At 39.3% G+C, this 23479-nt stretch overlaps 1 protein-coding gene across 1 annotated transcript; it reads left to right on the forward strand.

Moving 5' to 3' along the window:
• Window positions 1–49: 49 nt before the first annotated feature.
• On the forward strand, window positions 50–12357 carry ABCG8 (ATP binding cassette subfamily G member 8). Its single transcript, XM_010706770.4, has 13 exons — window positions 50–268; window positions 1292–1390; window positions 2117–2273; window positions 3920–4158; window positions 4550–4682; window positions 6199–6468; window positions 8064–8229; window positions 8316–8408; window positions 9255–9451; window positions 9569–9645; window positions 11033–11300; window positions 11767–11894; window positions 11984–12357. The coding sequence occupies exons 1-13, from the start codon at window positions 197–199 to the stop codon at window positions 12119–12121; spliced, it is 2037 nt and encodes a 678-aa protein (XP_010705072.4). The 5' UTR covers window positions 50–196; the 3' UTR covers window positions 12122–12357.
• Window positions 12358–23479: the final 11122 nt, after the last annotated feature.

Raw genomic sequence — 23479 nt, forward strand, 5'->3', positions numbered from 1 at the left:
ACCTTTAGCCCTAGCTGTCAGTGTCTGGGAGGAGGGGAGTATTTCCCAGTCCACAAGGTCATGCCTGCTGCAGAGACGGCAGGGCACTACTCTGAAGGCGCCCGGAAAGCTCAGAAGCAAAGAGAGAAGGCTCCCCACGACTCTCCAGGAGCCCATCACCAAAGCAGCACAGGGCACAAGGTCCTGTGCAGCCAAGATGAAGAAAGCCCCCGAGAACATCTCTCTGGAAGGTGCCAGCTGGAACCAAGATACGTGCACGAGCTCATCGGTGAGTGAGAGCTGCGAAAGGGCTGGCTGCAGGCTGCTGGGGGGCAATGCCCAGTGCCCACGCTTCCTCCAGGGACTGCAGAGAGAGCTGGCAAGGTCTTAGTGTTGCTTTTCAGACAATTTAGTATCATGCTGCCTTCCAGTGCGTACCTAGACAGGAAGCAGGGGAATGGAGCTCTTCCAGCAGCCCTCAGCTGAAGCTGAAAGTTACATGACTTGGGTGAAATGAGAACTCAGACTATGAATCCCTGGAAGAGCCTTAGCCCCTGTTATGACAAAAGATACAGGGGTTAGGATGATCTCTGAGTGTTGACTTAGGATAACGTGCCGTTGCCCTGTTATTTTACAAGACGCTTCTTCAGCAGAGCTGGTGGGTATTTGGATATTTTGGTTGGTTAAATTAATAACCTGATTATGATTAACATTTTCTTACTGAGCATACAGTATTTGCACCTACCATTTTCTCTTTATAAGCACAGACATTAGCAAATTATCTTCTGTACGTGTGTAGTGGTGAATTAACTGATTAAGGTTACTATGGTACAGTATGGATGAATTAAATAATGAGCATGCTCATAGTGTACTTTAATTTTTAACTGCCATAAAATACCGATTTCAATACATACCATTTTGATCCAGTAGACATTAATACTCCAACAGTCATCCATTTCTTCTACAGTAATAAAAATAGAATAGATTAGATTCATCTTCTTATGGTGGCATGGGATTTAGCTCCATTTCAGAAATAGACTCATTTCAACTGAAAGATAAGCATAGCATAGCACACCTGGCCCTCTGACATATCTTTAGAACAAACTGCATTTCATGCTGGCTAACAGGTAACATTTCAACCCTTCACATTTTTGTACTATGGAAACTTAACAATACTGGTATATCCCATTGCACATATTTCCATTTCTATTTCTCTTTTTCTATTTCTTTTTTCTCTGTAATCAAATTTTAATAGCTCTTTAGGTATTGCAATTAACTGTTGTAACTAAGCTAGTACTTTCTCCACATCAAGGCCCAGGACAGTATTTTTTGTTCTGAAGAAGATAACAGTCTGTATTTCACATACAGCGGAAAATCAAATGTTCTTGAGGTCAAAGAACTCAACTACCAGGTAAATACTCTACTTTATGTAATTCCCTTGAGCAGTGAATATATCCAGCAGTTCTTGTTTCATTTTGTAAGCCATTTTAGAAGTAGAACACAGTTCAAGTTCATGTGAATGTTGCATAGTAAAATATACAGAAGTTTTGTAAGAAGGATCATGCTCTCAGCTGTAGTATTGACAGTGAGCTACATGCTCCATTGTAAACATATCTAGTAAAGCTAGAGGATGACACAGAAGAAGAGGTCAGTTTATAGGCCATTTTCTCTGTCTTAAGCTAAATTACTCCTCTGAGGACTGAAGCAGAGGGATTTTCCATCCAGCCAGAGATAGCAGGAGCCTTTGCTGGCAAGAATGTGTATGCAGGAGATGTGGCAGGATGACATGGATAACAAATATAAGGAGGATTTCAGGAAACTAGTGAAATTTGTCACCTCTCTCTGTGCCATGGGGCATCTGAAGTAGGCTTCATAATTTCCAGTTTTGAGTAATTTTAAATTGTGTTAAAAATTAATAATGTACAATAGCAATACGTTACAGGACAGATAATTTTAGTGATTAACAGAAATAAGAAGCAAAGGATGAAAAACCTACTTGCCTCGAAGAGAATTTTTGTCTGTATTTCTGAATATTAACAATATTATTTTAACTTATTCTCTGCTTTGTAACGAGTCTGAAAGTATTTATCATGAAGTAGTTTACTGTTTGAATTCATTTGCTTTTTTTCTTTGTTAGATTAACCTGGCATCCCAGATTCCCTGGTATGAGAAACTCACGCAGATGCAACTGCTATTGCCCTGGAACTCAGGTCCCGATTCTCATGTGTCAATAATCCAGAACCTGAATTTAAAAGTTCACAGCGGTCAGATGCTAGCTATTATAGGAAGCACTGGTAAGAGCAACCACGTTTCATGATTTGATCAACCCTTGGATAAAACTTACACAATTGAAAACAATACTCCTCAGTCCTTTGAATGGCAAAATCTAGCTGAGAAACAGCTAGTGGAAATGCATCACTTAAATACATCATTAAAATCTTAAGTGTGAGAAAACAAAGAATCATAGTGGAGTAACACGTATTCTGAATTTGTTTTCAAAACCAATTTTTCCTATGACTTGATATATTTGCTCTTTGTTCCTTGAGATGCAGTGAGGTGCTGCTGCCACTGTTGTTTGCAGTCTCACCTCTGTTGCATGCGAAGCAGCTTCAGGGCTCTTATAAAAAAAAAAAAAAGAAGATTGCAGACCTCACCCAGTAATATAGCAGATACGAAGCCAGACCCTGCAAAGATCAGTGGCAACTTGAAGAGCATAGCCACAAATAGCAATCCCCTTCACATGCAAACAATCCTTAGAGGATAAACTACCACCTTCAGATCAATTAAAACTTAAGAAGATAATTCCTCTTCTGTTTGACTTACAGTGTCTTAAAAACAGGTCTCTGGTTTTTCTTCCCCATTGTCGTGTAGAATTTTTTCTTAGCACGTATCTGCAATGAAAATGAAGTTGTACCTTACAGATTTCCCATAATAAGTGAAAAAGCTTATGATGAAATAACACATTGTGATACAGATATACCACTGTTGTAAAGGTAACATGCACTGAACATGCACCCTTTTTAGCAGACTAGTCAAACTATTTTTAAAACCTGTTTATCATCTATTTTTTCAAATGCTTTAGTAAAATGGGTTAAACTGCTGATGAGTTTCACAATGTCAATGGCAATCAATATGTCACTCTTAAATTGAGCAATACATACTTTACAGATGGATGGATTTCCTTTTTAAAATGTACACATTAGAAAACAAGTGTGGAGTTAATCTTTTAACAGGAAATCTGGAAATAAATGACATCTTATCATAATGAGAGAGCTCTGTGTTTACCTAAAGTATCATACAGCATAAAGGAAAAAGTCATTTGCTCTTTAATTCCAAATAATGTTTTGATTACATTGTTTTCATTTCCTTATCTCCGAGCATAAGCCAGCTTTTCTTAATTATTTAAATGATTTTTTGCCTTATTCGAATAATAGTAATTTCTATTGGACCATGATTAAGATTTTTATTGTCAGTATAATCATTCGATGCCTTAGTCTTTCAGATGTTACAGCTGCCATTTCTGAATCCACAGCTCCTTCCAATAAGTAAGATCATGCAGAGCGACAGCTCTGCAGCCAGGCCAAGATTCCAACTTTCAGCTATCTCTCCAAAGGGTAAAAGAAAGGTGACTGGGGGGACAAGCCGAGATCTTGCTTCTCACATTCAAAGAGCTGTCCTCAAAGCCCATCCACCCAATTCTCCTGAGACATGACAAAGGTTGAAGTCATGTCCTCTGTTCTGGAGGGGACAGATCTTCTAAGCATGAGCTTGCAGTCATGTGTTAGGATTCTCTTTTAAGACCATTCTGTATTTGTAGCATTAGAAAAGCAACAGTGAGGGTTCAGGAAAAGAAGTTAGGGAATGAAAACTTCTGTGTATAAATCAGTTTCTAAATTAATGTTCCAGAAATGTACTTATTTTCCAATTTTGATTGTTCTAGCTGGTGGAAAGACCTCCTTGCTTGATGTGATAACCTCCCGGGGTCATGGAGGCAAAATCAAGTCTGGTCAAATCATGATCAACAACAAACCCAGCACTCCCCAGCTTGTCAAGAAATGCATTGCACACGTGAGGCAGGATGACCGACTGCTCCCCCACCTGACTGTCAGGGAAACGCTATTGTTCATCGCTAAGCTGCGCCTTCCAGCGTGTTTTTCAGACTCACAAAGGCAAAAAAGGGTAATTAAGCTGTTGGGAAAAAACAAAGTTGTCAAAAACATGCCTGACAGAAGTTATCCGATAGATTCAGTGTGTTTGGAGTCAGAACAGCTAATCTGGCATTTTTTTAATTTAAATTATGAGTTATAAACTTTTCTTATTTTCAAGATAGAAACCAGCAATTGTTCCAAAGCGCATAAAAAATAATGATTTAGAGAAAGCATCAGAGAGGCTGAAAGAAGAGATACATTGCTTATTGCTGAGCAATTTTTAATGATATTTCTAAAATCAAGATTTGTTTTCAAGTAGCTTTTGATCAGACTGTGCCGTAATATCCGGATGAATTTTAACTATTTTCAGCTTTTTCTGTACACAAATGTGCAAGTAAACTATTTCATTTTTATTCCTCCAGGTGGAAGATGTAATAGCAGAGCTGCGGTTGCGGCAGTGCGCAAACACGAGGGTAGGGAATGAGTACCTCCGTGGCATTTCAGGAGGCGAGAGGAGGAGGGTGAACATCGGTGTGCAGCTGCTCTGGAACCCAGGTGAGCAAAACTTCCTTGTGCTCACCATAAACCCCTGAGGGAAAAACAGTTAGAGAACACAAGAAGATTCGGGGAAAAGTCATACATAATTTTGCATGGAGGGCTCCCTGGAGGAGTCCTGGAGGGATGTTTAGCAGCCCTTTGCACTTCTGCCAGCTTTGCCATTGCAACAGCAGTGACAGATCCAGGCAGAATCCCCTCTGGAAGCCTCCACTCACCATCAACCAAACTACTGAATTTTGCCAGAAGTCATCCTCACAGCAGCGCTCTAGTTTGTGCAAATCTGCATCAGGTTTATCTTTTCCTGACTGTATGCCACAATTTAGTTTGGAGGCTTGGTTATCTCTTATAAACCTTGGATTGCTTTTCTTTCTTTCAACCTGACCTATTCACAAGTACAATGTTAACAGCGAAGGTCATTCTCTTGGTAGCACAGGAAGACATTGCACTCTTGTGCAACTCTGACGTGGCTGGCTTATGCCACTAGAAAATGCCCATCCTCTTCAGTAGAAGCAAAAGATGAGGCCGAATCTGCAAATGATTTTGCAGGAATGAATTCCTGACTTGCTTTTGTATATAACAACATATAATAAGCAACATATAATAATCTTGGCTGAGCATCTTGCTGCCTGAAGTTTCTTTTCATCCCTTCTACCTCCATTTGGAAATAGATCTGAAAAGTTGTAGCTTATATAGAGTTAAACTTCTGCTATTACCATGAAAGCAGAAGCCTTTTTTTTTTTTTTTTTTTTTTGTAAGAGATGATGCTTAGGAATAGATGTGCTGGTACTGAAGTAAAAAAAGATTAGTTCAAGGAAATTTAAGTAAAGACTTTTTTTACATTTCAAACATAAATGATCTCCCTCATTACAGAAAACATGTCTATATACAGACCTTGTCTATATACATGCCTTGTGCATACTGAGGCCATTACGTTCCTTAACAACATAAACACTGCAAAGCAATAAAATCCTTGCAAGTTTTCAGCAATCAATTGCAAAACAACAGCAACAACAAAAAATTTAAGCAATGCATTAGTTTTCATTTGTGGATGTGAACAGGTATGAAATAGACCATGGGCTGTGAGGAGAAGCTATGTAAAGTAATAATCTGAGAATTTAAAAAATAATGTAATAATGTAAGATCTAAATATTTCAGCAGTTAGAATATAAAACTATTACTATTGCATATCCACATACCTGATTTTTATACAAAGTACAAGAACTGCAGAAAAGAATGCAAGTTTAATAAAGAACCTAAATCTTCATCCCAGTGGAAATACAAAACATTATTCTTATTTCCAGAAGGAGCAAGACAACATTTAAAAGTTACTCTTGGTTATTATATTCAAAAGAACAGTGGAAAAAAAAGTTGTCATGATTGAATATTATGTGATTCTAGTGTGGAATGCACTTTAGAATATTTAAAAAGGAATATATCTGTGAGATTTCACGTGCTAATAACTTTTCACTTAGAACATATTTTCCATATCAGCTAAACTCACTGTCTTTGGCAGGAATACTGATACTTGATGAACCCACATCTGGACTGGACAGTTTTACAGCACATAACCTTGTGATAACATTATCCAGACTGGCCAGAGGAAACAGATTAGTTCTTCTTTCACTTCATCAGCCTCGGTCAGATATTTTCCAACTGTTTGATTTAGTTCTTCTGATGACTTCTGGAGTCACCATCTATTCTGGAACAGCTAGAGACATGGTCCAGTACTTCACAGAACTAGGCTACCCCTGCCCAAGGTACAGCAATCCTGCAGATTTCTATGGTTAGTATCAAGTACTGTCATAAAAAAGGTTTTTGGAAGTCATTTGCTCCTGTGGGTGTATCAGCAAACATTGACTTTTATTGACCTGCTTTAGACATGCCTTATCACTGGTTCAAATCAATACTGTAGTAAGGTCAGTTTTTTATACAATCCTTATTTGTCAGTACAGGAAATGGAACAAAAAATAAGTAGAAAAAAAAAATCAATTTTAAATAATCCTCCTCCTAACCATCCCAGATGTAGCAACTCTTTCACAAGCTTAGCACACTTATTCCCATGTTTCAGCTTGTTGAAACTTTTACCCTCGCTGAAAAAGACTTGGATGAGCTGATCAATTTCCTTCTGCAGATGGTTCTCTGAATTTGATTCAAGAAATACATGGGAAGTTAGGTCTGAGGGGGAGGAATAATATGCACCTGGAACAGTAAATGGAAAAGAGGAGTGCTGTTCAACAAAGCATACTGGAAGGGAGGAAAAAAAACAAACATATTTGGTACTTTTTGATTCCTCTCCTCAAAGAAATTTAACTACATCCCAAATCCATCATTCTTCTGTTTTTTTCCTGCGTCATTCAAAGGGAATCTCACCTTGTTGATCTAATGGCAATAGTATTTACCACAGAGGCTGCCTTGGCTGCTTTCATTATTGTCCTCAGGTCTTTGCATTCAAGTTCGCAAGGACAACGACCACAATGCATTAGAGTAACCTCTTTGTGCCTATGTGGCAGCCAGTGTCAGTTCTTATCAGCTATGCACAGATAAGACAGAAATTAATCTTAATATCATGTCCTGAAAAAAGGACCTTTGTCACCAATGTGGTTCAGAGCAGCCCTGCACAACCTTAGGGAAGTCCTGCAGCCACTCCCATATGAAAACAAAGTTCTTGGGAGACAAACTCCCTACCAATTTGGAGGCAGGGAGGGATGAGAAAAGAAGGCGGAACATCATTGAGTGCAATGCACAGAGCCACAACTGATAGGAAGGGTGGAGAATACGAGCAGATGGAAGGTAGAAATAGAACACAATGGCAGAGGATACCACAGCAAGGAGGAGTACCTGAAAGAAATAGAGAAATGCAGAAACACACAGAAATACAGAAGTGTGGTGGATAAAAGAAATGGGGGACTATATCAGAAGGGACTATATCAGAAGGGAGGAGTTAAATAAGGTATATTGCAACTCATTTTTATGATGGACTTCTGCAAAAGAGTGGTTCAGAGAAGATCAGCTCAATAGGAGTTAACAAATGTGCAGATTCTCCCAGAAATCATCTGTAAAATATCAGGTATTGTCACTCTACACTGAAAGTCAGCACTGGAAAATACTACCGTTAGTTTAGATGTTGAAAAATAATTTGTTAAATAATAATATTTTTTAAAAAGCTAAATGAACTACCATTGCTGCTACTATGTCCTCCTTGGTTAATATTCTCATGCTTTCTTAGTATCCACCTGAAGTAACTAACAAAATTTTAACCACTGTAGCTTAATTTATGCACACAGGTCAGTGCGTTCATGATGAAATTTCTGATTCTAAGCACATCATATAGTTATCACATCTGTAGCATACAGTGTCATGTCAAATAATATCTTGCAGTTGACCTGACCAGCATCGATAAACACACTACAGAAAAGGAGATGGAAAGCCTAAAAAGAGCAAATACTCTTGCCAGCTTGTTCCAAGAAAAAATCAAAGATTTTGATGATTTCTTATGGAAAGCAAGTGAAGGCGACAGTGTTGTGACCACTACCAGCAAGCAGAGGTAATGAAAACCGAGTCATACAACAAATCTGGAATAACTGCTACAACCTGAGCTAGTTTCATTTTCTTTTCATTTCTTTTCATCAGCTCTCATTTAAAACCAGAAGAAGTTATCAACATGCCATACCATTCAAGTGATCAGTTACCAGGAGTCTTGAAACAGTTCACTGTATTATTAAGGTAACCTTATAGCCAACTTAAACAATTATGTATTGTGTTCATTTGTATTTTAAAGCATTAAGTACAAAATGTGAAGTGAGAACATGCTGAAAGTGCTTGGTTAGCACTAGCAAGCTATGGAGCAGAAGTGTTGCTATACCAGATCACCTCAATCCTCTGAGTAGGGCAGCAGTCCTATATGCATTCCTTTTTTCTGCCCCAGGAGTCCTTCCAAACAAAAATAATTTCCAGATCACACTGCAGCAGGTTTTGGCAGCAGCAGGAGCCTCCAGGCTCAGGAACATGCATCCCAGTTTTGGGTACCTCCACTCTGATCTCTGTGCTATATCAAGGTGACTCAACACTTAGCAAGCCTGGGCAGCCTTGTGGTAGGCTCAGGCATTGCCATCCTCATGCTTCTGCCTCAGATTTGAAGCCAAGGAGGCTTCAGTAATTAGAGCAACCATGGATGGATATTGATAGTTGAGATTCATGCTTCTGTACTCAAAAGAAATATAGCCAACTTGCTTAATACACACAGAACATCACTGCTAGTATCAGCTGGTATTATAGGCCCTTAAAAAAAAACACTTTTATTCCTGAAATAATTGCTTCTGCATCTCCAAAACCAGATCTTCCTGCCTCACTGAATCCTTCAAGTTTTCAGCATTTCAGACCTGAAAAGCTACACTACAGGTTCTCAATAGCTTTAATTAAGTCAAATAACGTTTGGAAGCAGAAAGGCAAATTCCTGACCTACTCAGAGTTAGCAAGTTCAACACACTGACGTGAGCAGAGCATTTGGAGCAATATATCTGAATTTAACTGACATTAATACCTTATGATTAATGTCGCTGTTTTTCTTAGTCGTCAAGTCTCCAATGACTTCAGAGATCTTTCAACATTACTAGTCCATGGATTTGAGGCCCTTGTCATGTCATTATTAATTGGATTTCTGTACTATGGACATGAAAGCAGACTCTCCATTCGTGACACATCAGCACTGCTGTACATGATAGGTGCACTAATCCCATTCACGGTGATTTTGGATGTTATTGCCAAATGTAAGTGTGAACTTTATTGTAAACGTTATAAATCAAATTCAGAAAATTCTTTAATCAATGAAAAATTACTAAACGCAGCTCTAAGGTGAAACCAGCCTGTTTGTTTCTACCATGTAGGTCATTCCGAAAGAGCAATGCTTTATCACGACTTGGAAAACGGAATGTATTCTGTGACCCCATACTTCTTTGCTAAGGTAAGTGGTTGCGTCGCCAGGAAATGCATGCAGATGGATTAGAAAAAAAAGAAAACAGTGACAACGCATAGCCTTGTACAAATAATCATGCTCACTTCAGACTTTTTTTCTTTTGTGTCTGAACCTAAGGCTATCATTTTTGCTTCCTTGGTGTTAATAGATTAAGCCTCACACTACTTTAGATCTGTTGCCATGTCTCATGGCTGAGGTCTCTGAAGTTCTATGGCCATAACTTGGGAATTCTGGAAGTCAAATTTGGTGGTTCGTCAAATTTATATAACTTATTATTTCATTAACTGGAGTATCTTTGAAAGTTTGATTACATTTTGATCTGTAAAAAAGAGTATTCATATTAAATTGTACCAACAGCAAAACAGAAATGGCAAAATGCTGTTAGATTTCCGATAGTTGTTTGGGTCTGTACTGATCAGTGTGAAACAAATGCATAAAATGCATAAAGAGCCAGATTGTCTGGAAATATATTAAAACTTGAGAAAAATTATATTCTCTTTTGAATTAGGGTTTAGAAGAATCCCTTCTTTGTGATGTTGCCACTGTGAGATGAGTTCTGCCTGCCATGGCATCTGTAATTTAGGTTTCCATTTCTGCACAAGATTTTAAATGCTTATTAGTGGTTGCCAGAGAAAAATATTCTTTGCATTGTGTCACAAAAATTGCACATTATTCATAGAGGAGTAGTTGTAATTTGTTACAACCTTGGTATTAGAGGATGGTAGCAACTTTCTTTGGAAAAAATAATCATAGTACTACATGCATATAGATTTATATACACATGTATCTACATATATATAGTCCAGGGATATATATATGTAGACCTGTGTGTATCTACACATATTTACTGTCTATATATATTTCGTATGAAAAGATACACATATCTAATATATCTTCAGATATTTGAGAAAATTCAAAACACATGCATATATACTTTCTTTTTTTTAAACAACAAATTAAGTAGATGCTAGCTAGACTGCCTCTGGGACAAAGAAGGGAAGTGATCAATAGCCTATTTCAGATTTGATGTCATGCTATCTTCAACCAAGCTTGGACAAAACACACACTCACAATGAGTCAGTAACAGTACTGCTGTTCTCAGACGCATTAGTTCTTAGGGAAAGTCTCCTCGATTCTTAGAAACAGCAAAAACTGTAACAAAACAAGATATCTAATCTGTACCTAAAGGCCTAGTGATATAACAATTAGTTACAGGAATTGTCACAAAGATGGAAAAAATAGCAATTGCATTCTAAGGGGTCCCTGAAGCTTTTCTAAACAGTTCATAAATACATTAAGGTGCATCTCAAAATTTTGTGATTGTTGTGTAACTTATTTTTCTCTCTCTTTTTTTTTTTTCCCCCTTCCTGAACAGATTTTTGGGGAGCTCCCCGAGCACTGCGCTTTCGTTATAATTTATGGGGTTCCCATCTACTGGCTGACAAATCTATTTCCTGAAGCAGAACATTTTTTGCTGAACTTCTTCTCGGTGTGGCTGGCTGTATATTGTGCCCGTGCAATGGCACTTTGGGTGGCAGCGCTGCTGCCAACGTTACAGCTCTCAGCTTTCTTTGGCAATGTCCTTTTCACTTCGTTCTACCTGAGTGGTGGTTTTGTGATAAGCCTGGAACAGCTCTGGACAGGTAAAACAAATCTCCCAATATCCCTCTGAACTGTAACATTGGTGGTTTGCATCAACAATTGGTTGCAGCGTGGCTGAGTCTCATGCAGGAAAACACCACCTTTACAGTGAGAGTGAAGTTCATTTTACATTAGTTTCTCCATCTGGAACTGAGATAATGATAAGTTCGTTCCAAAAAGCATTATTGAAAATCCGGAGTGTTACCTGGTCTCTTAACTGAATTATATTCAGTAAATGAAGATTGAATTCCAGTGAGGCTTAGTAGACAGCAGGAATTTGATGCATATAGATACTAACTTTCTCCTAATTTACATCTCCACAAAATAATATATTTTGTCCAGTAATACTCCCATACATTTATGGCCTCTGGTTGTCAAGAAGTTAGAGAAATCTCTTATGCATAACAGCAACACAGCAGTTCTGCTTATTTATACACATTTTTCCTGCCTTTTTTTTTTTTTTTCTAGTTCCATATTGGGTTTCTAAGATATCTTTTCTCAGATGGAATTTCCAAGGCATGATGCAAATTCAGTTCACTGATTCCATATATGATATGACTTTTGGGAACATTACAATTAAAATTCCAGGAAAACTTGTAAGTCCCTCTCTAATAAAAATCTCAATAATTAATTCATTTGAAAAAAATGTTGTCAGTTCCTAATTCTCTGTTCTCTCTGGTTACAGGTAACCACAGCTCTGGGCCTGGATTCAGAGCCTCTGTACATAAGCTACATCATAGTCGGTGGCAATATCTTCTGTTTCCTGCTTTTATACTATCTATCATTAAGGTTCATCAAGCAGAAATCAAACCAAGACTGGTAACATCAAAGCCTGCAGCTGGGGCAGCAGGTTACAGCGTCCCTTGCAAGAGAACATGGGAAGCCCATAAGCTTATTTTTGGTGAGCATTGCTGAAGTGCTGGAAGAGCAGGCAGTGGCTGAGCAGTGCTGCATGAAGCGAGTCCAGTTCGCCACAGGATGGCAGCAGAAGACCAGGAGTTGGAAGCCAGGTTGTTCTATAATCAGACCAGTTGCAATAAAATTGACTTTTTGTTTGTTTGTTTGTTTTAATTTATTTCTTGGACATTCAGGTGACACCTATATAAGTTAACTACTACTTGAAATATCCTAAGTGATGGGCTACCTATTTAAAAGGACCTAACACTGTAATAGCTGATGTTCCAGGCCACACAGCATTTGAATGGAGGTGATCCTACAGAGGTGAGATCAGCACACATGAAAGACTACTTTCTGCAGCTTGTATAACTCTGCACTAATATAAACAGTGCAGAGGAAAGCAACGTGAAGATTGCACTGAAGCCTCAGGAGAACATGAAAGGATGAAAAACTCAAGTATTAATTATCCTGTATTGTTTCTAATTGCCTGAATGTTTTGAGATTTCGCCCTCGTGTTCCAGTTAGATGTTCTTGGTGTTCAAAATAAGTACCTTCTCACTGTATATATGATTTCTTGTAACATATTTTTGTCTTGCCTCCTTGGGTCTGTTTTTACAGCATAAATACACATCGATTTATTGTTATTAATCATACCTTTCCCCATGGCAGTGCAAATCAGCAATGTGCCAGTTTGGGTTCCTAAGATTCTCAAGTAGGAAGTAGCAAAACTGCTCACTGGTAATTGAAGATCTAATGATGCAATCTATGAAATGCTGCACTTGTGCAGCTTATTAAGTTCAGCCACAAGACACAATACTCAGAAAAATAATAAACAAATGGCTGTAATTCACACACAGTCATGGTAAGTGCAGGTGCAAATTAAAAGTACAGATGTTAAGAGCAATTTATAAGACTAGCTTGCTTGATTTTAAACATCTGGATGCACATCTTTGTGCCCATACACATCAGAAATGCAAAGTACATCTATTCTACTTCCATTTACTGATCTGTTGCACGTAGTGCAATTGGCTGTAATGCCCTGGATGCTGTTATGTAAATCTATTCATTTTTAGTAATAATAAAAAAAAGAAGAAGAAACTGAGATTAAAACGGAAGAGCATCAATGTTATATTATTTCCATTTAGCAAGAAGGGCTGCCACATTGCTTTCCACAGGTTCAACACGGTAATAAATTCCCAGGAAGACCCCAGTCTAAAGATGTTAGGCAGGTCTGATAGAATAACAGCTTCAGCTCCAGGCAGCAGCAGGAGTCCAAAGCACTCCAAGGTTTTTCTGAGGTGAAGCCTACCATTTCTTTCTGGTTCTGTTGCATTTGATTTGGAAGAATATGCTTGATCTTATCCTAGTGCCATTTTGAAATTATCAGATTTTCATTGCCTTTTAATGGCAAAGCCAATTCTTTCAGTCCAATTCAGCATCATTAAATTGTCAGAGTAGCAGCTTCCTGTTTGATTCTTAATTATTCCTTTTTATTATATTTGAGACACTTAATTTTTTAAAGTGGTTTACTCTTCTTTGTAATGATCTGTTGTGATTAGAATCTCTTTTATATTACTCTGAAGTTTTAAGGGTATATATTGGTACTTCTAGTCTAAACCTCTATTTTCAAGGTATTTAGAGGATTAAATTCTAGGCTGACTCTCTGTTGTGAATTCACTTTGATGTTTAATATAAAAAAAAGGAGAGACACAATGGGAGAAATTAAAGACATAAGGGACAGCTCTGAATTTTAGGGGCATATTGTCATGCATGGAAATCTGCAGGCATCTAGATAAGAATATACCATAGCCTTAACTTTGAATTTCCTTCCTTTTGTGAAATTAGTCAGGCTGCTGACATTACTTAAACAGCCTTTTTCAATTTAAAATTCCACCCTCTTAACATTATGCAGCAGGACCAAGCGGTGTGAGTGTTTCAGAGGTGGTGTTATGACAAGGGTAGATGTATACATAATGGGGACTTGAGTTGTGAGCCTAGGAACAGCCATCTTACAGAGTGTAGGAAGAGCTATCATAGGATGTGGCCAGGCCTGTGTTTACATAGAAAATGCTCATATTCTATATACTACAATTACATTAGCACATTGCCTGTGATCATATCTTGTTTCCTTGATGCCTAGAGATGGGGAATATAGGCTGTGATTATTGTTACAGGCTTTAGCAATAAGAAGAGAGGAGCCTTGAAATACCAGCAATTAGCATTCATATCTAACAATAGCACGCCGTGGGGCTGTGTACAGGGAAGAGCAAAGGGAAGAGTGGGTGGATGACACACAACCTGCCCCACTCACACTCCCAGGAGTTGGAGAGTGTTGCAAGTTTAAAGGGAATTGTGCACTTCCGCAGTGAGGATCACAGTGCGCTGCAAAATTTGGCCTCTGACATTCCCATCCTGCTCCATGCTACTTGTGTACGGAAAAGGTTTCACACCTCAACAGCAAAGCTGCTGCAAAAACCAATTATTACAAGGGAGTTCTAACTAAGGCTAAATGTCTTAACTGAATTTCAGCACAGCTTTTGGATTTCCAAATTTCAAAGTAGCCATTCCTTTTCCCTGGACTATTTCACTATTTTGGCAGAAGCTCAACATGCCCTCCTTTCTGTCCATTATCAGGAAAATCAAAATTAAACCAGCCTGCAACGCTCTCAACACAGAAACTAAAGATCACAAGCAAGATGCTACACAAAACTCTTAATTCTGCCTGTTCCTCGCCTGCCAACATCAGTTCACTACTCCTCAAGCCATGCAGATTTCACTTCTAAGTAGAGTGCTACCTGACAGGCCAATGGTGCTGCAGCTCCAAGACTTCCCCCAAGGCCATGCTTGCTCTCTTTCATTTCTCCTGGGTAGCCCTAGAGGAGGTCTCCTCAGCTGTAAGCCACAGCCCCTGCTGCTGCAGGCAACAGCACTGGACTCTCAGCAACTTCCAAGTCCCTTTGCCCAACTGCTGGTAGGATTGCCCAATGCATGATCCACCGGACCATCAGGCTTCAGTTTGCATACACATCAAATCTGGGAATAGAAACATCAGATACAAGCAACAACAGGATTTCTAAGGAAAATACATCAAGCTCAGGAAAATAATAATACAATCTGTGTTGGTTATATGGATGCCACAAAAAATAAAGCCATATGTGGACAACAAAACCACATGTTGCTGCAACACCACTGTACTAAAAGCATTGCCTTATCTTTAAATAAACAGATAAGAAGAACTTTTTCATGACTTAAGATATTTTAAGTACCTTTCAGTCACAGCAGGAGGTGGGATGCTCTTCCCCAGCGTCCACACCAAGTTTGTACAAGTTTCTCTCCAGTGGGCAAAACTGGGAAACCTAACGGACACAATGGATACAGCTTTGTATCTTGCATCATGGGTAATGACAGTTACTCCAAAATGCTTTAACTCATTTGAAAAGGATCAGTTTTCAGTCTGATTAAGCTAAATTAATAAGATATTGAAACTTTCTTCCCATACTTCATAATTGCAAAATGCATTCTGAAATGCTAAATTGCTAACAAGTACCAATAGCCATTCATTTTTATTTAAATAGACAACAAGTAACAATATTGATCCGCTCCTCACCCCCTCCTCAAAAAAAAAACAAAAAAAAAAAACAACCACAAAAATCACCATCATCACAAAACACCTTAAAAAAAATCACAGACAACATGCTACTCAGGAAGAATTTATCAGTAAGAATTACAGGTGTTGGTATGTCCACTTGTACCAGAAATAATAAACTTTGCAGGTTTGAGTCGCAGTGACTAATTTTGATGGCAGCAGACAAGAAGCAGTGCACATGGAGCTCTGTGACATGCTGCTTTTTTTTTTTTTTTTGTTCCCCCCCCCGAGAGCCAAGACAAGCCCTTCATATGTTAGCAGCTATTAATTAAGGCAACAATGTTTAAGCAGTGGGCTGAGGTAATTTTAAAAGCGCTTAACCCTTTTAAGGACTGATGAGCTTTAAAAAAGCATCTCTGTGCCTGTGTTTGTATTCACATGCATATGGAGAGATGTCCACATGATCAAGTTACACATCCATCCATCCATCCATAGATATATACATATATAGATAGCTCACAATGCATGCAATTAATTAGAAAATGAATTATTGGCATTTATATTGTCATAAAATCTAATTTATGGATTTATTTCAAATTACAAATTTAGTTGGAATTATTGTGCCTTCGTGTCACAACTTGATTCTTTAACGCTTCCTGTGCTGAGACACTGCAGCACAAAAAGACTCCCCCCTCCATCTTCCCATCACTGCTCCAGATCCAGCACCTCCCTTAACAACACATTTTGCTCCTTTTCAAACACCTAATCAGACTCATTCATATTTTGCTAACCTTACTAAGCATATCTCAGTACCATTTTTGCCTCATGTACATTTTTTGCAACAAGTGAGTTAAATGTTGAAATTCTGGCCAGAATTCACACAGCGAAACAAATGGTGCATCAAAAAGAATTTGTGTTTTGTACATAAGCAAATAAGCCCACAAGACAGTCAGTAACTACTGCAGTACTGGATTTTCAAGCAAAGGCACAGCAAACAAATCTATGAACATTCACAAACAGTCCAAAGCAAAATGTACAGAACACATCATTTTCAATGACATCACAGTGCCTGGCAGTGATAATACAAGGCATCAGTTAATGCCAGTGTCTTGAGGAACTATATCTTAGCTTGCTTACTTTTACTGAAGACTGAGGAAGAGTTTAGAAAGAAGCTGCAGGAACTGTGACAGAAATCATGTTTCACTGAGAAAGTCAGAGGAAGAAAACACAGGAGCTGTGGCATGGCATTGCAGCCTCTTTCAGCAGCTCATTCCTGACATGGCACATCTTTCTGCTTGTGACACAAATCATGGTGCTATGAAGTACCCTAAAAGAACCACGTATTACCTTATTGGCTGCTTACCAACAAACACCTAATCTTCTAATTCTCTCTGAACAACCTGATGTAACCAGAGGTGCCCCTATTCATTGCTGTGCAGTTGGACTGGCTGGCTTTTAAAGGTCCCTTTCAACTCAAATGATTCTATGATTCTGTGAGCTGAAAGCTGGGACAGGATCTGTCCTAATGCAGTCCAAAAGCATCCTTCCTGGTCACAGCAGAGCTCAGCACTGCAAAAATGCTTGGACATGCGCACTTCACATTTTCCCCTTCTAAAAGCCACAAAGGAAAGGTGAATGAATATTTACCTTTGCTTACTTTGTTGGGAATTTCTCATGGCTTTTGCATTAAAAAAAAAAAAAAAGCAGCACATTGTAGCTTTATAGTACGTTCAGTGCTGGGCATATGATAAATTTCTGCTGAAAAAACTCCTGTACATGACTGACAATAGCAAAGCCACAAATTACCGTAATTTTATGCCCCCTGCAGCTAGTGGTATAAAACATAGTTTTCAACCTTGTTTTTACTTGCTGAATTTAGACAAATTTATAATGTTATTGGTGACAGTAAGAAAGACACTCAAATGCAGAAATTGCATTCCCGGGCACAAAAACAGTTTGGAGCTCAATATTTTATATGCACTATAGAAGATGAAAAATACGACTGTCATTTAAACTATAAAGGAAAGATGAATATTGAAGGTGTTTTTTTTTTTTAATAAATCTAACACTTTACATATATATACACATGTATATATATACCCACACACATACACACTACATATATACATAGATGTATACACACACACACACGTATGTGTGTGCATTCAGCTATCACACCAAATCTGGGATTTTCCCCCTTCCATGGAATGCTGAATGGGTTATTAGGTGTGACTTGTGGTATTACTGGCTCTCTCCGAGCATTAATGTTTGATGAGCATGCTAAATCAACAAAACCATGAATCCTAGAGCATGTCCAAATAGGGGCAATGAAAATGGTGTAGGGTCTGGAGCATGAGTCTTATGGAGAACAGCTGAGGGAATTGGAATTGTTTAGTCCGGAGAAGACTCAGAATAGACCTTATGGCTCTCTACAGCTCCCTGAAAGGAGGTTGTGGTGAGATAGGGGTTGGTCTCTTCTCCCACATTACTAGTGATAGGATGAGAGGGAATGGCCTAAGTCGTGCCTAGGGGAGAGTCAGATTGGATATTAGGGAAAAAAACCTTCACAGACAGGGTAGTGTGACACTGGAAAAGGCTGCCCAGGGAGGTGGTGAAGTCATTGTCCACGGAGGTGTTCAAGAACGTGTAGACGTGGCACAAAGGGATACGTGTTAGTGGGCATGGTGAGGATGGGACACAATGATTTTTTCAGTGAGCATACACTTTTTATCCTGATTTTTAGATTGTTAGAGTTAGATTTCTAATTTTTATTTACAAAGCATTCCGAAAGCCCTAAAAATTGATGATTGTTAGGAGTGATTTACAATTAAACCAACTTGGCCACAGGAACTGCTCCAGATGCTATCTTAATTAATCAAAAATAAATCCCAGGAAACTAGTGTGCAAGTATCCAGTGCAATGGTTTGTTTTTGGTTTACCCAGAAAGTGCTTCAGAGTGCACCGAGCTGGTGGGCTCAGCACCCTTACCTCTTTATTTACTGCCTCACCGCAGGCTTCAACATCAGAGCATGGAAAGAAATCACAACAGTCCCAGTACTAACGCATGTACTCAGGTTCATCTATAGAGCCATCTTAACTCATATTAGCAATAATGCACTTATTTCTATAGCTGCTTTCTAACTTGAGAAGCATGAGGTTGGAACAAACCTCTTTTGTGACTTCTGGCAAACGAGACAATGGGAGTCATAAGGAAGATAAGGAGCCATGGTGGCATCGCCACCAGCCCAACATGTTGAGAGTGTGTTACCTACTTGCCATGCAACCAGACCTCAGGCATTGCACTACTACTAGCTTGGTCCTCTTATGGCCAACACCAATCCAAATATCAGGCCTCAGAGCACCAGTGAGACATGAACTCAGTGAAGCCACTGGTGGACCTTCACTGATCATCGCTTGTAGCTCTGGGAAAAGAAACTACAAGAAAAAAACTGCAGAGGGGTGTGTAGCTATTGCTGCAGTTCTATAGATCCTGCTGTTTTATTACAGTGTTATAGTTGTCACATGAGTAGCTGTGAAGAATTAGTCAATTATAGTATAGGGGTTGAAGAGTACCAGAGAGAAATCTTGCATAAATGGTTTTATCTAAAAGTAGATCAACATGGAATTCCCATCTATAGCAGGTACTGCATAAGATAGTTTCTATTATCTCATTTTTGTAATTACAGGAAACTGAAAACTCAAACCTCAGGCTTCCATGTTTGCTCTTATTTCCATACCTCAGGGAAGAAAAACTCAGAGCTTTGCTATTGTAGCAGAGGATCTGCACACTCAGAGATACATCCTGGGATTACATTACAGTCTTGACTGGAGCCACTAATTTAAAAGGTTATTATCTTTCCCCTAGTTATTGATTCTCAAACTCACTGGCAAAGTACCAGACGCTGCAACCATTCCGCAAAGGTAATCTCTTTATGCAGTTAACCTTACACAGAAATTACAGGAACAATGTTAAGTAATAGAATTATTTTTTTTACTAAAAAGGTTAAATTCTATGCCAGTCTATTTCCTACCTGTTCACTTTTTCAGCTGTACTGGAACAGTGTAGTGGTGCTGGAAATTGGATTTGCCTTTTAGGTACTGACATGTTTCTCACAATGATCACTGAACAGCAAAACCTCCTGGTCATATTTATTGCCTCTGCTGCTTCCTCCTAAACTGTGTTCTTGAACATTCTGGAAGCATCACACCTTTGAGAATAGAAATAAAGTCAGTGGTGTTCTGGTGAACATTTCCAGCCTACTTCTGTCATGATGTGCACTTATGCTCTTACCATCAGTGCTACAATCCCAGCTTCTTATTGTAAAATGCAGCTGGATTCCTGCTGACTCAGGCACTCAATCTATAAAAACCTTTAGAGCTGTTACTACCAAAGATATGATTCCTTCCGCTTCTCAATTAACAACACTGGGCACATGTTACGAGAGTGTAGAGACCACTACTAACCTATCAAGCTCCATCTCTATAGAAAAGGGTCTCAGGAGACAGCAAGTTGAGTGAACTGTTTTAGTAGATAAGGATAGAACTACAGCATATAATTATCGTGATGCAAAATTACTATATTGGTAGTCAAAGAAACTTCTTATACGTTGAGCTTAAAAAAAAAAACAAAAAAAAAAACACACCAAGAAGCAGCCTTATTCCTTATCTCAAGGGGTGTTGAAGGGCAGTCCATAATATGGCACAGGTCACAGAGGCGACATTAAATCACTTCAATTCAAGCAGCAAGCTTTTTCCAGTCCTCTCAACCCCAATCAGGGCACACTAGTATGCAAACACATACATACTCACACAATTTGCTCTTTATAGGAAGATGTCGGGTCATTTCATGTCAGCACGCTCTCAGCTTCCCAAGGAAGCCTCTGGAAAAGTGCTTCCATCTCACAGATGCCTCACCTGTCCTGAATCCGGCACAATCCCACTTACCCACTGGCCAGTGGCAGATAATTCTTATCTGCTTTAAAGGAGTAAGTGCTACAGTCAGTATGACAGAGTAAGTTTTCTAACAGGACAAATAAGTCACTGTGACAAGTTTGCAAGACTGCCATTCTGCATTTTATCATCTCACAGGTTTCCTCCTTTGAATACGAAGAAGAAATAGCGAAACAGTCTGCATATTTGGTGAAGAAAGGCTAACCTTCTAAACTCTGTTCTTCTTCATGCTTGACATGGCTGAGTCCCATAGCACACCAATGCACAAGAAATATCATTTCAAGCGTATTCTAGAAGAGATGGCACAAATGCAGATTCTGCAAAACCTTCCAGCATAACATTTGCTCAAGACTGAGGTGACAGTGTCCCAGCGTGGCACCAGTCCCTCAATGTCCCACATTTTAAAGACAGGAGAGACTGCACTCCTCTATGTAATCATTTCTTAATTGTAGATGAAACGTTTACTGGAACAGAAAGTCAGAAGTACATCACACAATGGCAAAATTTATCTACTCTCTGAACAATCACTGCCTCCCCAGCCCTGCTATAATGTGTGGGCCACGACTACTGCAGCATGATCCCAAGTGGTCAGCTTGCACCTTGCTCACTGTTGCCACTGGGACAGTTCTTTTGCTCCCATAGTGTCTCACTAATGTTTAATCAGCACAGCAGTGGGCTCATTCAGCCCATAACTTCCAATGAGGTCCCTCAAAAAGCAATATCAAAAATAAAAATAAATCAATATTGTCAGTTGCAGACTATCACATTCACTTTCAATTTACGACAACAAAATCTTAGAGCATTTTTCTATTAAGAGTTTAGATCAGGCAATATAGATACACAGATGTGTGCCAGCGATGATCGTGGAAGGTCAGGCACCAAGACTGAGCACTGGGGCAATAGGCAGCTGTACATTTGGTGGCTGCACTGGGTATTTTTCTGCCTCAGAAGGCAGCCTCCAAGCAGGCTGCCAGTATGGTAGAACTGACTAACAAATGGTGCAGTACCTGACTATAAGTTGCACCCAGTCAACTAGCAAAAGGTCTGACATCAAGTTTTCCCAGCCCCCAGTCAGCAGTTACTCCAAATCTACAAAACTCTGCTGCTACCTTCCTCTGTGAGAACATCTGCTTGTCTGAAGTCACACTCATTCTCTTCTTTCTCCTGTGTGCTAGCCTGGCTCACAAAGCACACAGGCCAATGCCTCAGGTTACGCTCAATCTGACTCCACTTCCAGGCACAGCCAATGCTGTGGAATTCATGAGATGACCTCTAATAACAAGAGCTGTGGCACCACAGAAAGGGCTGTAAACTAGTTGATGCAGTTTCAGTTACACATTTCAGCTTAATAGCAGCATAATATAGCTGTAACTGTATTAAAAAAAATTGCATCTCCATTTTCAAAATAGTTGTTAGCATTTTTCTGCCGATTAAGAAGAAAGGGCATCTGATAGCTAGAACCATGGAGGTACATTCTTCTTTCCATGTAACCCACCACATTCATAAAAGGATTGTTTTAAAGACTTTCCAGCTTTTCCCACTGTGTTCTAGAACAGGTTAATACCCTGTGGTGAATTCCAAAAACAGATGTTACCAACTCCTTCCCAGCCCCAACTAAAAATCTGCATGAAGTCCCTATAGCCTCTGTAAGCTAAGTAGTAAAAGCCAGCATAAAACCACACCGCTAATTTAGTAGATAGCGTGCCTTGGCAGCCCAAATGGCCAACAGTACCCTGGAGTGCCCCAGGCCCAGCACTGCCATCAAACTCTTCAACTCACCTCCAGCACTGGGCAGGGGGTTGGTCACCAGAGTTCAAAAAGGACATAAAACTATTAGAGTGTCCAACAAAGAGCTACAAAAGCAGTGAAGAGCCTGAAGGGCAAGGTGTGTGAGGTACACTGAGGTCCCCCTGGGTTTGCTCAGCCCAGGGCAGAGCAGCTGAGGGGAGGCCTCATGGCAGCTGCAGCTCCTCACAGGAAGCGGAGAAGCAGCGCTGAGCTCTGTTCTGTGTGACAGCGACACGGAGCTGTGCCAGGGGAGGGGCAGCTGGGGGTTAGGGACAGGGTCTGCACTAGCGAGTGAGTACAGCAGGAATTTTCAGTGTATTTATAAATACACTGCCTAGTTAATTGGAAATTTTACCCAAGAAATTTGGGTCCCAATTTCTTCCTAACTGAGACATAGCAAACAGAGTACAAATCTTTCAAAATATCACCCAAATCTTGCGTGCACAGCTGAATTTTACATTTCCACAGGCCTACCTATGTGGGAACAGGCAAGGTTAATAAACTGAAAATGTAAAGAATCACTAGAAGTTAGAAAACACATGGTAGCAAACTTTCATTTGCAGCCATTTGTGGGGAATCAAATTCCAAAGTTCATTAAAACCTGTTTGAAGTACTACACAGACACTGTTTTCCGCTTGTTATACTGACGCATGCACTTGTGGCTTTTCATAATTATTCACAGAGATACAGCATGTATTTTCTATGCACCTTTTATCTTTGTGATTTGTAACAGTGTCATCACTTCACACATTGCCACAACTCTGGACTGTAAAAGTTTTCATAGGTCAGGTTTACTCCCACATTTACACAAATAAACTGTGCCTATCAGTCTCCCAGCAAGAAACCGCATACCCAACAAATAATGGACACTCCTTTGTCTAAAATATATGTTTTCATACACATGCAGACCATATATCCTTAAAATTAACCTAGCACTTATGAGAATGAATTAAAGATGAC

This window comes from Meleagris gallopavo, chromosome 2 (genome assembly GCF_905368555.1).
Source record: "Meleagris gallopavo chromosome 2, MGAL_WU_HG_1.1, whole genome shotgun sequence".
NCBI lineage: Eukaryota > Metazoa > Chordata > Aves > Galliformes > Phasianidae > Meleagris > Meleagris gallopavo.

What these genes read in the sequence shown, in the direction of transcription:
- ABCG8 (XM_010706770.4), top strand. Translation starts at nt 197, where the DNA reads ATGAAGAAAGCCCCCGAGAACATCTCTCTGGAAGGTGCCAGCTGGAAC. An exon ending in TTTGGATGTTATTGCCAAAT is followed by an intron (nt 9,452 to 9,568) that starts GTAAGTGTGAAC and finishes TCTACCATGTAG; the next exon opens with GTCATTCCGAAAGAGCAATG. An exon ending in CCCCATACTTCTTTGCTAAG is followed by an intron (nt 9,646 to 11,032) that starts GTAAGTGGTTGC and finishes CTTCCTGAACAG; the next exon opens with ATTTTTGGGGAGCTCCCCGA.